This window comes from Calliopsis andreniformis, chromosome 5, assembly GCF_051401765.1.
Source record: "Calliopsis andreniformis isolate RMS-2024a chromosome 5, iyCalAndr_principal, whole genome shotgun sequence".
NCBI classification, from domain to species: Eukaryota; Metazoa; Arthropoda; class Insecta; order Hymenoptera; family Andrenidae; genus Calliopsis; species Calliopsis andreniformis.
Window position 1 is genome coordinate 1476290 of NC_135066.1, and position 18198 is coordinate 1494487.

An 18198-nucleotide genomic window follows, 5' to 3' on the forward strand; every position below is an offset into this window, starting at 1 on the left:
TGGCACGACAGTGTCCTGTGAAATCGATGCGACAGAAATCGTGACGAATTTCGCGCGAAATTCGAGCGTTGCCTTAGTAGAAAATTTGATTCAGTAGACATTATAAGAAGATTCAGTCTTCTAAAATCATTTGATCTTCTGGGGCTCCGGCTTCCCAAATTCTATTTGTTTCTTTCCATCTTCCTTTTCTTCATGCGTCTCTAATTGAAAAAGCCTACTTTAAGATCTTAAAAATCTTATAAATAAAAAAATTGGAAATTTCAATGATCCTGTGATTCCAAGCACAAGCGAGGTTTCAGGTCTCAAAATCGTTCAGGTCGTAACGATTCTCTCAAATACTGTCTCGACTCGTCTCATATGAGATATCAGAGGATTTTCTCAGCGTTCAATCCGTAGAATCCAGAGATCGACGCCTGAAAATCCTTGCAGACCCGTCGGGAACAAGTGGATCGCGCCGACCGAGGCTGGGTGAGTCAGAGAGAAAGTAAGCGTCGAGGCACCTCCGGTGATTCGACGGTTTGACGGGCCTGGCACGACAGGAGAACACAGAGCATGGATTAGAAAACGCGATTCCACGGGGCCATCGCCCGCTAGCCTGCGTCGTCGCATTGTTCGGCGGTTTTTGCGCCGCGAAAACCGCCAGAATGCTGCAGACATGACGAGATCGCTACTGTGACGGCAATAATTCTTCATGACTCATTTACAGGGGTTCCACTAAAACGCTAAACTGTTCGTAATACCCGAGAAATTTCACAGCGTTCTGTTCGAGCTGGCAATATCGAAAGCTGATGCGAATGAACAAAAGCTGACAATGAGTTATGATAGTTCCAGAAGAAACAACGCGGAAACGGGGCTGCTCTTGTGGTATGACAGTCGATGGTGAGTGAAAGGGCACGAAAAAAGTAGGATTTATGACACTGAAAAGTGGAAGAAGCAGACGAAGGATGCAGAAGCTGCTGGAGAACGCATAGCTGCGCTGAGAGAGAGAAAACGCAGCTGTTTAGCTGTCAGGAATTCTCTAGAGATTCGAGGACGAGGACATTCCTGAGCTTTCGAAATTAATGTATGGTGTATCTTTTGTTCTAAGAAGTGTCTTTAATTTCATGAACGGCGGGGACTGCTTGCCCGTCTAATCGTTACTCAGAAAAACAGCGGCTGCAGATCATTCGGTGCGTAACTGCGTATCGCATCACCACGCACGAATAATCGAATGATGCGTCATGCTCTATTATATTTTTCCCGATACCCAGCCCCAGAAACAAGAGCGGAAAAAATCAGGCCACTATCAACACATAATTGTGTCGGCGGAAATATCAAATTTAAATATAACAAGCGATACTGGGACCTGAATTAGGAAGGTCTATCAAAGAAGAAGATTGCATAATAAGAAATTAATGGATTCGATTTGAATGATTCCAGAGGGAAAATGGTTGCTGAGAATCGGCGTTAAATTGGTACAAACGGAGTCGATTAGAGAATTCGATCCGCAATGAAGGCATGCAACAAACTCCGCGCGTCATTCTCGTTCCCACCGAGTCGAGAGCATCGAATCGGTCGGCAGCCAGAAGACAATTCCACAGCGCCACGCGGTTCGCATCCCGACACGCCACGGATTATCGAATGATGCGTCACACGAGCTTCTGCTTTTCTCGTCGACGATCCCTCTGGCCAGACCAGAGAAGCTTGATAATTAAAGATTACGACCTGCTATCTGAATTCGGAGAATGAGTAGCCCTAGACTCGGAATGAAACCTAAGATCGAATCGTCAAGGATTCATGTTCAAGAGAAAGTGGGCAATGCTACGAAGTACTACGAAGTACTACGAAGTTTTCTAACTTGTCAATTTTATTTTTGAAAGATATTCAGCAAAGTTGAGAACCACCGCGTCGAGAAAGATGCACGTCAGAAATTTACAACGACGAATAAAGCCAAGGCTTTCGAAACCTGGCTGCACCAAGAGGATGTTGAAGATTTTGTAGGTCGATAAGGTCCGAAGGAACAACCGTGAAGCAAAGAAAGGCAATGGATCTTGTTCTGCAGCCCGTAATTGACGGAGAGGATCGAAGGACGACGTCCAGGTCTTCTTTTTGAAGAACTGCAAAGAGTGGAGGATTAACTTCACCTCGGAAGAAATCCAAGATTATTTTTTATAAAGCCGCGAGATTAATCTGTTGAAGAAATCAACTAGATGAAGATGATGTAACGTTATTCCCGCTGTAATCAACATGCGATTCCACTTAGATAGACGTCATCGTCGGCAACTTTTCCATCATAGTCATCGTACGTCTTTGGATGAACAATATTTTGCTCAAATGGTGCATGGCTTATCGGCAATCGAGATAACGAATTCGATGAATGGCGAAGGAACGATGGAGTCATGACCATGGTAATTCACCTAACACTTCGCAGAATAGGTGGAAGAAAGGAACAGATTCAGGTCGCAGGAATTTTTCCTCGATGACCATGACGAAGGATGCTAATTGATTTCCAGCCCAAATTTTCATCGGTGGTACTTCACAGAAGAGGAGGAAGAACCCGTCTCTTCCATTAATAATAACCAAATTCTTGGATCCTGATTCCATTGACCAAATCGGAATTCCCTAAGATAGATGTCATATAGTTCTAAGAAGAGATCATTCCAATCCCTTATTTATTTTTTCTGCGAAAGAGTCGTCCACGGTTTCCTCGTGAAATGATGAATATTCTCCACATAAATCCTTCTAATTCAACTCCAAGATTAAGTGTCTCAGGCTGCAGACTCAGCGCGCCAAGCACCCATGTTGAAAAAAAGAAAGGCCTGATTCAAACGTCCTAGCGCTGCGCGAAGATTCTTCAAGATTATCTCCCTAGACGTCGCAGATGGTGAACTAAGCAGGAGAACAGCAGGAGGAGGGAGATATCAGAGACCATGCATCATCCACCGACCATATGCGTCCGACGGGTTCCTGACTCGGTTCACGCGTGAATAGTGCACGGGACGTTCATTTTCGAGCAGTTCATATTCGCCAATGTATGTTCACCGACGCGACGCTCCCACAATGGCCAGGGATCGTTCATCCTACTGTTCTTGAACGATAGGGAGGGGTGCGCGTGGAAGACAGCTTCATTGGACGGCGCTGAGGATCCCTTAAGAGCACTGAACGTTCGTCATTGCGCACGATGAGACGACGTAATAGAAAATTTCAGACGGTTTGCGTGGGCGCTCCGATAATTTGACAACGACAGTGTGTGCTGTTGACGCAAAACGCGGGGCAGGGTGACGCAGATTCGAGGGGTGGATTCTTTATGGCAGTGGGGTGCGTGTGGCGGAAGCTGAGCTAACCCTTTGGGGATGGGGCTATTTTGAATCATGCTGCGGCAACTTAGGGAGGTGGAGATTTTGTAAATCACTGTGTTTAGAATAATATGTATAGAATATTTTGAGAAAAAAAGGAGGAGATTTGTATATGAAATATTATTTAACTTGTATGCGTCAATTATAATATGTTCTTTGTTATCAGAATTAAAGAACTCCTGGTATTAATTTAACCATACTTCAATGAAATTCGAAATGTCCAAAAGCGATGAGTGATAGCTCCTAAGCTTCACTAACGCAACGGCAAACAATGAGTCAACTGAATCCAAAATCGCATCACGACCGCGTTTCCTATCCCAGATTCCTGCCACGGGATACGAGGGGGTCGAAAGGGGTGGTTGGTTAGGAGAGGAGAAACAAAGCGCGTACACGTCATACGCATTCGATGAATAAGCCTACGAATTAGGGACAGTTCGAGGTGCCCTAGCGTTCACCATGCTGGTGTAAAAGGGAGAAGAGGGGGGTCGACGAGCAAGCGAGAGAAGGTGCCACGAGAATCAAAGGGAACGCTGTTCGACACGGGGTGGACGCGGGAAAAGGGGAGGCGAAAGGGGGCACGGACGTGTGCTGGACACGTTAGTCATTGATACACTTTAAACCGAGCCGCTTCTAGCGGGTGACTCACATATAATAATCGTCATCGACAGCTGATCCAGATGCGTTCTATGGCGCGCCAGCGCGGTGTTTCACCCCCGGGGCGGTTCACCCCCTGACACGGCCTCTCAGGATGCTGCGAGGGATCGAGAAAAGCGCACAAAAGCAAAATATAGCCATTCTGCCACCCCTCCGTGCCCCATCCGTTCCCCCACCCCACAGGCTTTCGGGCAGCGCGCTCAAAAAGCGATGACTAATTCATTAAGGCTCCTCGAGTGGGCCAAAGCGACGCAGCCTTCACGCTTCCACGCTTTTCCGATTTTCAATTTGGCCCGCAGCCCGTCCCCACCGCCTGGCCTGGGTGGTGAATCCCACGAGCCCTGATCGAGGTAATAAGAGGTGCCCACCCCTCGGAGCGACCGTTTTTTTTCCTCCACATTGGACGATGATTCAACCCGCTGCTGATGATTCCATGTGTCTCCTCCCGCTCGTTGCGCGTCCACCAGGGTTGAGTGTACTTGATTGCCTTTGTCGGTCTGATGTTTCGACGACCGGCTGATGGATTTGTTTGGACGAATGTTGGTAGACGGGGAGGGAGAACTTGATTTTTCAAGTGAGTCAGACAAGTGGGATCATTTTTTCGATGAAAGAAAAATCTATAAAACTGCAGCATATCTACCAATTGAAAACAGGGTTCGAAGACCTACTAATCAGTTGCACTTTCAGGAGAGGAGCGTCAGCCAAACGAGATGGCCAGCGATTTTCCACGCAAATCACCGGAAAGTCGCGTTGCCAAGGAGTTGAATGATGATACTTGTGGAGGCGCTGAATGAAAGGTTTCGATGAACCGTCGGTCGGTCAGAGCAGCTAGCTGGACGTAATGCAATTTGCATGAATTACAGCGTGCCTCTCTGTGTGTTACGCGTGCAACACGTGCAGCACAGTGGTCTGTTACTCTCTTTGTTCTCTCGACTGGGAGGAGAACGAGATCGTGAGAATTAGCAGGATCGTATGTCCGGCTACAATGCCTGCCGCATGTACCGACATCACAGACATGTTCATTACCTTCGTTTTCATTTCGTTCTGTAAGGGATTGCCCCCTTCTTTCGCAGTGATTTTGTATCTTAAACCGTCGATGGTGCAACGCTGGTTTCCTTCCTGCTGTTGTAAACGCGATCGCCGATACGCGCCTCGTGATCGAAGATGACGAGGATTAGCGAGAGCTGGTAGAAATCTTGAGAGGTGATGTCAGTTGCGATTGAATAGTTTATGCTAATTGGGAGGATGCTTTTTAACGTGAGCGGCCTGAAGAATTGCTTGGAACTGTTGGTATAATGAGAAGGAAATACCTTTTTCTGAAGTGGAATCTAGGTAAACTCCTTTCGAATTTCTTTGGTATACCTCTATGATTGATGCATAATTCTTAATGCAAATTTTGGTTTGACTCTAAGCGAGCTAAAATGTTATTAAGAAACTACTGATCTAAATTTCAAAGGTTCTACAGAGCTATTCCAGCAAAGAGAATTGAACTAATGAATAATGTTATACTCCTTGTCTCACTAAATTGCAATCAATTCGGTATTCAGTAGCCTCCAACAAGAAGAACCGGGCAGCGGTAAAGCTCCGAGTGCCGACTGATTTCACTAATGCAAATTCCATAAATTATTATCAAGTAACGATGCATATTAATGCACTCACCGCGAGCGTGACGTACGTATCGTCCTTCTCCTTATCGCGACAGAAGGACGAATGGGACCGCAAATAAAACACTCGAACACGCGCTCGCGAGTCTATTGGATTGATCCAATGATTCATGCGCGCACCGTATCGATAAAATTATTTTCCTTGCCCTATGATCGCTTGTTATTCGCGCTGACTGGCACACTTTACGATATCGTCAATTCAATGTACTCATTTTCTTTTCAATGTTAAATTTAGTTTCTTTCTTCTTTTATAAATTATCAAAACAGAATTCAATTTTAGAATTCCCAGAAGCTCTCTTAGCTTTTCCAGTTCATTAACACCTTCTGTATCTAAAGTGTAGTCACCATTGCCTTCGCGAACGCCACGATAACACGTGTCATTTATCAATAACCGAAGACGATAATGTCGCAACAAAATCATTTGGGGGCTGATCGAATCTGGTCGCGGTTTGGTAGTGCGACTTCTTCCGTGGGTGGCTCCACCAGAACGTAATTCAACGTTAACGTAGCGGAAGTCACGATAAAATGACGAAGCGGTAGATAGCGCGCGCGCGTTCTCGCTACAATGAACACAATTATGGGACTTATCAATGAAAGCATTTCTACTAGATTTACTCCATTTACTGCGTTCGCTTCTTTTCTAATTTAGAGAATTATTTAGTTATTTATCTGTATATTACTGTTAAAGTCTGTACAAGAATTTGATTATTGTCGTACAATCTGTTCAACAGGGATTCGATTGTTGCTTTTTGTGCGATATGAAAGTCTGTCTGCTCCACCCACGACAACCGATCATGATTCATCCCTTACAGAGAATCAGCAGAGTATCAGCTGCACAATCTGAAGCATCCTATCAAACAGAATAGAGTTTATCTGAACGATTTCTCGGAATAAAGGAACTGCTGAAAGTTATGGCGTCAGTCTACAGGGCGATTGAAGAAAGTGGGACATCTGGTACGTAAGTTTCTAATATTAAATCGAGGAAATTGCAAAAATTTCCAAGTACCTCACAAACGGTGATCTCACTCGTCATCCAGTGAAAATGTTTGAGTGGCTGTTTCAGGCGATTAATTGATAAACTCGCGGTTGATTTCAAATTGGCTATTACTAAACGCCAGAGCAAACCTCCAAGCCTTATCTCTGCGATAACGATAGGAGCTACTTCCCTCCCTGCATTTGCATATTCGAGGGGAAACGGGAAGAGGTGCAGCCACACAAAGAAGAGCCAGGGTTTTATCGGTATTTTGGCAAATGGGAGATCGTGCAACGTCCTCCTCGGTCCAATCGCGCTTTCCACCGACGAAAGCATGACTCACCGGTGTATATTAACCCCGCGGCATGTTTACGCGCTGGCTAAAGCGCACGTAGCGACCGTATGTCAAAATCACGGTTGCATAACCCAGGCGCTCAAGCGCGCGGGCGCACTATACGTCCCCTTGGACTCCCTTCAGCCACTCGCGTTCCCTTTCGGATATTTAGCTGTGAGTCAGTCGTGGATTACGAGACTTGGCTGCTACTTTGACCTTAATGTTTAGGAGCGACCGCAGCCACGATGATCGAGACGATAGAAATAGAGCGAAAGAGCTCGGGGAAGCCACTGCGTACGTCTTCTTTCATGATCTTTGGATTCTGCAAAGGATCGAGAAGAATGTGGATTTTCCTGTGAATCGTTGGGAATCAGAGAGAAGTTATTTCCTGAGATGAAATATTTTAAAAAAGAAATGCACCTTTTTTCAAAGCTGAATCAAAGGAAACACCATTACAAAAAGAAATATTTTAAGTTCATCTCGCAAGGACTCTAGACTGACTTTGAAAATTCATCGTGGAAATCCCTAGAGAGCGATATCCCTGAAGAAAAAAATGTCTGAGGAAGCCCTGCTCTAAACTCTAGATATAAGCTCTCTAAAAGTCGTGCTCGAATTCGCTCTATATCGAAGCGAGCGATCGTAACGGGTAGCCTAATCGCATTCGCGACGTCGCGTGTAGTAGACGAGAGCTGCTTGCATAATTTACGACGAAGACGCACATGCAGCCGCGCGTGCAACGCGTGAACGCGATTCGAATCGCAGCGCGGCCTTATCTGCACGGCTGCAGCGATATCGCAGCTCTGCGCGTCGCCAGGCCCGGGTGGCGCTTAGTTCATCGGTGAATTTAGACGAGTTTGCTCTCCCGTCACCTCGGCAACGTGGCGAGCCGTCACTTGTGCTCGCTGACAGACTATTGCTCGCTCCTAGCCGCTCACGTTCTACGTCCTCTCCCTCCCTAACTGGGTATAAGGACAGGAGAGGCTGCAATCTGCTTCTTCTCCTTCCTCTGAGGGCGATCTGAAGGAGAACTTGTCACCAATTCGTAACACTACTGAAGATTCGTACACTTTCAGCGCTGTAATATCGTAAAATAGAGCATCTTTCATTGTCAAAACTTTGAAGAAGATGTATAGTTGGACTAGAAATACAGCTTGGTCGTAAAATGAGCACTAGACAAGTGAAGTGACAAGAATATTAGAAGACGAGTCCTTTAGCTTCTCGCAGGATCGCGATTTATTGATGTTACCTGTATATATCAGGCGGCACTTCTATTTACCACACTATATCTCTGGTCATACTGTACATAGTTGCTGTCACGAAGCTGACAGCCCACGCAAACCCTACTACAGAGGACTCTCACAATCAGTAGCGGTAGTAGAAAAAAGAACCCCTCTAGCGAGTCAGGTTTTCCTAATCGCGATAGAATTCCTGAAGAAAATATACATATCTCCCGCAGCTGGAACGCGGAAGAAATTAGCCAAACGAGTGTCTCCCCGTTTGTTATACTTTCTCGCGGCGATTCTGTGTCGTCGTTGCGAGGATCCGTCGTCGCTTAGTTCATCGCTAATTTAGTCAAGCCACCCTGCTCGTCTATCGTCATCCGACGTAAAAGTCGTATCCTTCGGCGTGGACAGTCGATAACATCCCGCTTCGAGATTAGCCTCGAGAAGATTCGACGTAAAAGTATTTATAATCGTTGCCCGGCCGTTCTTCGACTAGGATCCACGCGATCACGAGGCCAAAGGAACCGTCTTGAAAGTTGCAACAATCGAGACGAGCTTCCGTCGAACCTGGGGCCACTAACGCTTTTACTGGCAATAAACCGAACCAGTGACGCAAATCGGAGATAAATTTAAACGTCTTGTCTGACGCGAGACGGGAATGATTCCCTGTCCGAGGTTCGTTTCAGAGATGACGGAGGAAGCCTAATGACAACGTGAATGGACATTGGGAGGGTTAGAGAAGAGCTTCTAGTACAAGTAAATAAGATAAGGATTAGTGTTCATTACTTATTTGCAATAAATACTTGATATTTCTTTCTGTCGAATATTGGTATTGAGTAATTTCATTATCAGCTCGTAATCTCACGAGTATAAATAGCTATCTGTTCATTAAGACTGTAGACAATGTACTTAAGAAATTGGTTAAGAAATTATAGCTTGTTTGAACAAGTTATTCGAGTGCTCTAATAAAGGTGAATATTAATTAACATTTCAGTACTCCCACCCTTTCAATTCCACTTATTCGATCCCACTAAAGGACACGCTGCCGATTGGACTTAGGCCGCCAATGAACGAGAGCCGATCGGTCAGCGATACATTAGAGACAGGTAGGACCGATTAAAAGATATCTACTCGCGTTCCAACGATATGTCGTCGGTCCGATTACCGGCAGATAACGATTAATTAATGGCGGCGCGGTATCTAATGACATCCGTCAATGTCCAAGCTACGAGTAATCGGTTATCGCGACACTGTTTTCGACATCGTCAAGCGTTCAGTAGCCGTGAACATTGTCGATCGATAAATAATCGATATTCCAAGCAGAACAACCGGCCCGATGTTCTTGACGAAATGGAGAAAGGACGAGATTGGAGAGGTGGTGGGAGGATGGATAATTGGAAACGGTCGTCGCTCTCCTTTGGCCGCCACCCAGTGGATTCCAAAGTGTCCAAAGAATTGTAGAATGTGACCTTTCCCTGGCGCCTGTATGCCTTTCTTTCCGGTTGTCTGGTAATTCTTGTTTAACAAGAAAGGTTCTTGTCAAGAGAGTTCGAATAAATTCTTCGAATCTCTTTTTTAATCCTTGGTGATACAAGGAAAACGTAGAGTAATCGATAAAGTGGATATTTCTGTTATAGTAGCGATGCTACATCAGCTGAAAACGCTAAGTAGATAGTTCCCTTTTGGTCAGACGCTCGAAGTTGTCACAATGAGCAGCAGAAGAAGCATTCGCGTGATCGATTTTCATGCAAAGAAGTAGAAACCAGAAGGCTACTCAATGCCATGAGTCACGCAGTTTTTCATAACTCTAAGGCTGACTGTTTTTCCGTCTGAAACTTATGCATATGCATTCTAGAACGCTGCCTAACGCAACGCGCGGAGTATCGATAAATAGATCGAGAACACTTTTTCCTCGCGCTCGATTCTAAACGTCGTGACGACGATAGAAAAAGTTCGCGTACACGTACTCATTCGAGAAGGCCGTACAGAAGGTTCGAGCCACGATAAATGACTTTTCAGACGTGAATTAGTCTGCTGGACAGATAAGCGAACCGATTTACGGTAGCTGTCGACCAGTGAAACGTTTCCCGTGTCTGAACAACTGTTTCCAAGGATTGTAAGATCGTGTAACGTGCAATTAGGCGCGGCAATTTCACGCTACGGTAATGTTATTATTTCGCGAATTTCGATTGGTCTCTGGAACGTGTGTCGCGTTTCAGAAATTACCGGTGACTCAATAAGGTGACAATGGAAACGATTGTTCCTAGTTAAGTTTCAAACTAGGAATGATGAAAGAAACTTGTAAAACTAAAATAATATTACTATACTCCTAGTTTCAGCAACATACGCAAGTAAAAGGTCGTCAGTTAACTCAACCCTTAAGTTCGAACACTGTCTCATTATCACCCCACTAGGTCCAAAAAAAATTCATTATTCACTATTCCAAAACTCATTTCTCTTCACAATAGATCAGGCGGAAAAAGGCGGGAAACAGCGACTAGGAAGGAGAAAAAGGCGACGAAGGGGCCGAAGCGATCGACGATACACAGGCGCGCGCCACGGCGGCAAAGGTGGGGATCTATTCATAGGAATGACTCATGTCGGAGATGACGCCGCGAATAGTCGGCCAGAATTTGCGCACCACACTATGCCACCCGTCCCTGATTCCGTTTGCCAAACGCCGATCCGATTCGCGATCTTCGCGCAGTTGGAACTCTGCTACATCTGTAGCTGCATCAAAGTTGCCTTTTGCTCGAGGCAGTTCGCCGACGACCCTCCACTCCTTTCTTCCCCCTTCCCTTCGGTAGCCGATTCAGTTGCAAAATTCTGCTGCAACAACTCGGCCCCTACTGGCTTTCACGTCGCTCTGTAGGCGTTAGCTGCTACCTGGTTCCCAGAGCGAACTTCGCGAGGAAAGGATCGCTCTTAGATAAGGGGCGATTGATAATGCCGCGGGAATGTTTGAATATGAATGAGAACTCGAACAGTCCAGGTGAAAGTTCAAACTTGCGAGACTGGAAGTTTGGAATCTATCGACTGAATTTAGAAACTATTGGAATAGGGGAATTTCTGGACTCTTGGAAATTATTCAATTTCTACTATGTTAAAGTAATGGAATTTTTGGAACATTCACTTCCTATAGTACTAATCGCTACAGTTTTCGAATAATTATCTTCAGTGTCGAATTTTCATTGAATTCTTCCTCGCATATTTCGACTTTCAAATTCTCCTGGCGCCTCTCCAATTTCCTCATTCACGCGGGAACCGTATCGATAAACGACTAGACGAGATATATCAGCGTCTCGTTATTAGAATTTCAATTGGTCAGCGAGCAGCAAGGCGACTCTTCGCGGTCAGATTCGCAAGACGTGGAAAATTTTTCGCGGACTTGATGCTGCTATGCCTTGGCATGGCATTAAGCTGCGAATCCACTTGCTGCGCAAAATACGCGCGTGGGTTTATGAATATTTACAATTACTCCTAAACATTTGTTCTCAAACATTCGCCAAACGCCTCCGCAAAACATGTGCTTCACAAATATGTTTTACAATAGGTTATAAATATGTTTGGGATTATATGTGAACGTTTTACGCGATCAGTGAATACGCAGCTTTACTTTTCTACGTTTCATTCAACTCCTGGCCAGCTAAATAATTTCTTCGATTTGTCAGAATTGTTAAAAGAGAAGACCTAGTTTACTACCACTTCGACTGAACGTTATCAAACGCTTCAACGTTTGATTTCGACAACAGCGTTTCCGCGTGTTATCAAATTCGCTAGATTCCCGAGTCACGTACCCACACGCGAGCTAACGGTGACGCTGCACTATAGTGGACGGAGACGGAAAGATACGAGCGTAATATAAGAAGGTTATCGTGTTGGACGATTGACAAACAGTGACGTTTGAGAGGCTTGTTGTGCAGCAGAAACTGTGTTTATAGAAATTTCTTGGAAATGTTTATCGACGATTTCATTCAGTTTAAATGAGACAGAAGTTTGAACTCTAAAGGTGCATTGATGGAGTGACGTCTCTAGACACGAGTGGAGTACACACTCATTGAAACTGAATGAACTGAAATACATCCCTATAAAAGTATTGCTATCATAGGTTTGCCAAGCGTTGTCTGCCCAGATACGGTTTCCATCTACTTATGCCCCGAAGTTATGTATTGCATCGTTGACTCTCTACTGTGTTCTAAATTGTTCTTAATCTAGAAAGAACTTATAGTAAAATAGATTTGCGGTGTGAAATGTGTCTGACTTGAGATTTATTTTACTGACGTCACTGTGTCTGTTCTGACTAATATACGCCGGCAGTAGAATAAGTTTCAAGTCAGACACATTTTATAACTATTTTAGTGGCTTTTACAACAATTAATAACTCTGAAACAAAGCCTCAAATGCAATTTAGTCTTATTCTTACAAGTGGAATTCTCTCTTAAATTTCTGACTCTTGTTATTCAACACCCTGTATAACCTTTCTTACAGATCTTGTAAATTTTTTTCGAAATATAAATCTTTTGAAATCTTCAGAGCTACTGAAAACAAGTACCTTTTCGAAATCTGATGAATGGATAGTAGTCTACTGGTCAGACATAAAAAGTTGCATTCCATAAAACTAGCACGCATGCGTACCGTTTCGACGGAACGAACCGGAAGAAGAGCGTTCAGTAGAGTACCAAGAGTACTGTTACTCCAAGCGGGTACCGATAAAGAGAAGCTTGAGTTACTGTAGATACGCAATCTTCCCACCTACGTTTCCCCGACATTTTCCATTCAGTTTCCCGTCGAATTCCCGCCCACCCCATGCAGCAGACCGAAACGAGTGAGGGTAACGCGAATACCGGAATCGTTGCGAATGAAAAACGCGAGTTGTACCTGTTCTTGTTTCAGAGAACAGAGATATAGTGCTGTAAAGCTCATCTGTGTGAGAGAATAACGAAGCTTTGAGGGCAATTTGTGAGAATCACCCACGTAATGACTCGGCTATTTGAAAAGAAAAGTAAAGACGCAAGAGCGATTTCCGAGATGCTCGCATCATCGTTATTTCCGAAGCTCAGCTGCTACCGCGTGATCTTGCATAAACAACAAACAACGAATATAACATGTTGACGCGCTGCTTTTTCGTCACCAGAATCCGTGGAAAAAGAAATCTCCTATTTTAGTGTGGAAGATTACACTGAAATAGACGATTACTTTGATTGATTTACCACGAAAAGTTTCGCTATTAGCAAAAGTGCTAATTAAAATGCTAGTATATCGTAGATGAAATTATCTGGATCCTAATTTTCAAAGGCTCCTACTTTTCAGCCGAGGTACAATACATTGAAACTAAAAAGTTGTCAGTCTACATCAGTGCATAACAAAAAGCCAATGACTCACCGAGAAGAAGAGCGGGCTCCCTATTGTCATCTAGCAGGGCGACCAGCACAAGGAACAAGGGGTGTTGCACAGGCAGCCTATCCACGTCGTCGGTGCAGTCGTCGTAGACGATCACTTCTCTGTAGTGCCTTCTCCGTAACAGGTCCTTTCCCTCCCGAGTAGTCGCCAAATCAGCTAGGGTAGCTTTCCCAAGCTGCAGCCTCCTTCGATTGAACCGATCGGAGCAGTTCACGTTGATGGCGCCTCTCACATGGTTCACATTATACAAAATAAAGGGACGACAATCGAGGAGAACAGGATTATTCGTCTGTTGCCCTGGGAGGCGTTTCGCGAGCTCGTCGGCGGTGATGGTCTTGGTCCTCTGGAGCACCAGCTGCCTCTGCAGCGTGTTGTTCTCGGAGCAGGGGCTCGCTGGCAAGCTCACGGTCTCCAGCTTGCAGCGCTTCGAAGCTGACAGCTGGTGCTGATGAAAGTGGTGATGGTGGAGATGATAGTGGCGGTGAACGTCGGCGACCAAGGGATGATCGCAGTCGGTGCCGCTGCTCGAGCTGCTGCAACCACTGATGCTACTACCGCTCGCGGTCAGGCTGCAGTCGTTGCTGCTGTCGGTGGTGTCGACGATGCAGCTGTCCACGCCGCTGCTGGTCGAGGAACTCGGCGAAACGGTGGACGTCGGAGAGGGCAGGAAGCTGGATGCGCTGACTGGCGGGCCTGGCTCGCTCAGGCTACGGTTCAGAACCAGTTTGAGGTTGTCCCGCGAGCGGCCCGCCGAGACCGGCTCGCAGCACACCAGAGTCGACATCGGTGACGCCGAGGACGACGGCTGCTGCTGTTGGGGATGCGCTGCCTTGACGTCAGGCGTGGTTATATCGAGACGCGGCCCCGACGTTGACGCTGAAAAAGAAGGGAGGATCGTCAGACGAATGCTCTATAGGCGATCTTAAGAGACATAGAGGCGTACTACAAGCTACTGACTTAGAAGCTGCTTAAGGATGTAGGTTTTAGGTGGGTCGTGAAGTCTTTGCTTGCAATTTTCTTTGCTACCACCCAAAGTATAAACGGAAGAATAGCTAACTTTGACTCTAGCGAAGTTCTATTCGAGGACCTTCGAGAAATAGAACTTCATAACGGAAGCTTTCCACAACGAATGCTAATTCTACACACCCACACTCCCACTAGCTTATTGACTTTGGCACAGATTTTCGAAAGTTCTTGAAGATTCTGCAGAATGTCGAGCGACAGTAGTGCTTGACAACGCTGAGAGTGCATCGCTGCTCCGTTATCGCTTGCGACCGTGAAAAAATCGTGCGTAGGTCAACGATACTCTGGAGAAGGAGGATCGTCAACAGCGTGCAGCGACCTTTAATCTATTGCCGACTAGTGACAACTGAGATCGTTTCAACGCCGATACCAGGTCGTTTACAATAACGCCTAATCGAGTGAGTCACTTGATCGTTTCACGCTTTATGAAATCTCTTGTGCTTCCTTATTGCTAGGCTTCCATGAACTACGATAAAGCTCTCGCGCTAGCTGTTGTGTCGGGGTATCTGGTCGTTAACTCTACCGATTTGTCAGCTCTAAGCGCTACAAGGAAAATGGATTTAACTGGATGAACTGTTTTGTGTCAGGCCTCGAAGAAAACCAGAGCTTCTGTAAAACATATTCACACATATTCTTATAGAACATACCAATTATGTTTCCTCTGTGAGATACGATGAGGGTAAATGAAGGCACTGGTGAAACGCCCCGAATTACCATTGAGCCTCGCTATACTAAAGTTATTCCCCAATATCATCGAATGATGCAGAATATTACGATTGGTTTGTAAACAAAAAGTAGTTCTTAAAGTCGCAATCCTTTATTCTCAGACAAACAATGAGCAAGATGCGATAAGGACAACTAGATAATCGATAAGACGTGGTGGAATTAATGCGATTAGAAGTTATACCTCTTAATCGCAGCACGATGTCTGTTGAAAAGATATCGCAGTGAAAATATTACTCAAACTTATAAAGTTCCTTGAATGGAAATTGCAGACTCAGCACTCAATTGAGTCAGCATTCGATACTTTTCATCGACGACAGGAGAAATTATTGCGATGTTAAAGCAAACACTAAGCCGAATATACTCGTTACCAATGCTTAAATGCTTTTAAATAGCAATATGTATGTGATGAGTCAAGCTACCGAAATACGTTCCCTGTGTTTGCGGTCGCTTTACGCAGATCTCGGCGACTAAAATATTCCACAGCTTGCACAGGTGCTACCAGAAGTCATTATCTGGCCAAAGAGCCGAGAATCAGTCTCGCGAATGAATGGTACATGCGCTGGACTTGTACCTTATTCCCCGCGCTATTATGTCACCGTGAAATCGTTTTATGTTCCTCTTGTCGCGCTTTGTTACGCGACGTGAAAGAGCCTCTAAGTGTGATTCAGTGTGGTTGCCAGACGCAATCGGTAGAAATCAGACGATTCCATTTACATGTGCTTCGTTAAGCTGAGACAGTAAATCATCTGTCTTCGTTTTCTTCTCTGTTTGCAATCAGGGCTTCTCTTTCATTTCAGTTTTTACTGTTTCTAACCATTTTTTATTAATTGTGATGCCTTCTACTAATGCCTTTAATTCCTTATTTAACCATCGTATTCACACCCCTCAAAAGTTCCTCTATTCCTTTTTCTTTCCCGCTGTGTACTACCAAAGTCATCAACATAATGACTCGAGAACATTAATACTCGTCGCGTGACACGTGCTCAACATCGGCGTAACTAGGCGCAACGTGTGCTAGACCGTTTAAAGCGACACTTAATCCTTTATCAGGCACGAGTAGCCGGCATCGTGGCGAACGATTGACTTTATTAACCTTGAAGGATGTCGTTCATAAGCAAACCTGAAATAATGGCCGCGACTTGGGTTGCATAACAATCGACGGTGGTGCAGCGTCGTTCGTTAGCTCGGCCGAGAGTGAAAGCACGCTTGTCGATGCAAGTCGGCTGCATTAGAATCGTTCGAGTGCAACACCGTTACTGCCCGTATCTCTTCTACACACGGAGATAAGCAGGGAAACAATTTTTCCCTTGTTCTTTCCACGGTCGTTTCAGGTGGAGAACGGCCGATAAACGAGGTGAACGAACGGACGCGTACGGTACGCTGTGCATTATATGAAATTATGTCACATGGTCACTCTTCGCTGTGGATGCAAAACGTGTGGCAGATTACTCTTTTAGTATCGGGCAGAAATTAACAAAATTGTCCATATTGGTCCATATTTAATTCCGTCTGATTCATCACTTGAAACACCTGCACCACGAGGAAGATGTGCTAATCTTCCTTGATCCTTTGCAGTCTAATTTATTTTTCTTATTTTTAGTAGTCTGGTTCCAATTATTGCCTAAATTTTTCCAATTCATTCTCATCGTAGTATCTTCAATTAATTGTTACGTGAACTCACACTCGACATTGCACCGCAAAGGGTTAATGTATAGTATGTTTTAATGCAGACTATTCAGAGACAAGTTTACCAATAAGTTCGTCCTCTAAGGGACGTCGAATGAGGTACAGCCAAATTTTCGGCAAGACCATCCTCCCCAAGATTTATCGTCTTGATTATGCCATTGTCACGAGAATGACAGCAGGGATGGATCTAATTTGGAAATTGGACGATGACCAATGGTCCCGAAGCATTACGAAAGTCTTGGTGCAACACCGATGGTGGCCCAACTTAGAAATTACGTGATGCGTCGGGGATTTTCGGTGGCCCTTCGATATGACCAGGGCCGATCGCGAAATCTCGGGGCTCGCCATGCCTCAGACAGGACACGCAGACGAGACGACGATAGTTTTATTCGTCGGGGAACGTGGCCACCGACGTCGGTATATTTAGAGCATCCATTGACGTGATTTCGAGATAAAAGGAGGCAGGCTCGATGTCTGTTTATCGAGCTGTAGTGACGAAGCAAACGAGGGAAAGACGAGCGACTCCCAGCATGAAGGATACTGTTCATTTTAGACCGTTCCTCGTGGCATGATCTTTATTTTACGAATCGTTGCGTTGTTCCGGCTGTCTGGCGATGCTACTGGTTTTCATTCCTCTGAAAATGGCTGATCTTACCCAAGGATAAGGTGGAATATGTTTCCTGAATGTTCATGGATGCTCAACTGTAAGTAGATCTGACATACACTAATATTTCTCAAGTTATCAAACAGCTTGAAGGGTGAAGAACCCACGTGAAAACCAAGACGATCAGATTCCAACGTTTACAGATCATTTATTGCACTCCAAGATCCACACAAAGACGATTCATTATCAAACCCGCTCCAAGATAAGACGATATCATCAGAGCAATTTCCATCATCCATGCGTCAACTTCTATATACTCAAACACGGTGAAATCCTACATTAAAGTTGAAATCGCCCAATCACCTGCACACGATATGCCCAGTCGCGTTGCGCAAGAAGCCGCCAGTAGGCAGCCGAGTAGAGTCGCATAAAGGTCAAAGAGCTTGCGAGGTTGCGGTGACCCTCGCGCGCAGGGCAGCCCTGCCGTGTCAATGCCGTGCCAACGGACTTAACAACGGCGTTCGTCGCTGCGACGCCGCAGGATCGAATCGGAGTGACTCAGCCAACTAATATTAG

General features: G+C 45.2%; 1 protein-coding gene and 2 long non-coding RNA genes across 4 annotated transcripts in view; 1 reads left to right on the forward strand and 2 right to left on the reverse strand.

Moving 5' to 3' along the window:
• Window positions 1–18198, reverse strand: part of LOC143179912 (dual specificity protein phosphatase 10) — a 58952-nt gene that overhangs the window by 23564 nt on the left and 17190 nt on the right. For both annotated transcript variants that reach the window (XM_076379348.1, XM_076379350.1), the window contains one exon: window positions 13566–14459. In XM_076379348.1, the coding sequence (XP_076235463.1) occupies window positions 13566–14459 (894 nt within the window). The remainder of the gene's footprint in view (window positions 1–13565; window positions 14460–18198) is intronic.
• On the reverse strand, window positions 5922–7243 carry LOC143179427 (uncharacterized). Its single transcript, XR_013001964.1, has 2 exons — window positions 6970–7243; window positions 5922–6503 (listed from the first exon to the last, which is right to left on the reverse strand). It is a non-coding gene; the product is annotated as an uncharacterized LOC143179427 (long non-coding RNA).
• On the forward strand, window positions 17194–18105 carry LOC143179915 (uncharacterized). The gene is made up of 2 exons (XR_013002044.1): window positions 17194–17722; window positions 17826–18105. It is a non-coding gene; the product is annotated as an uncharacterized LOC143179915 (long non-coding RNA).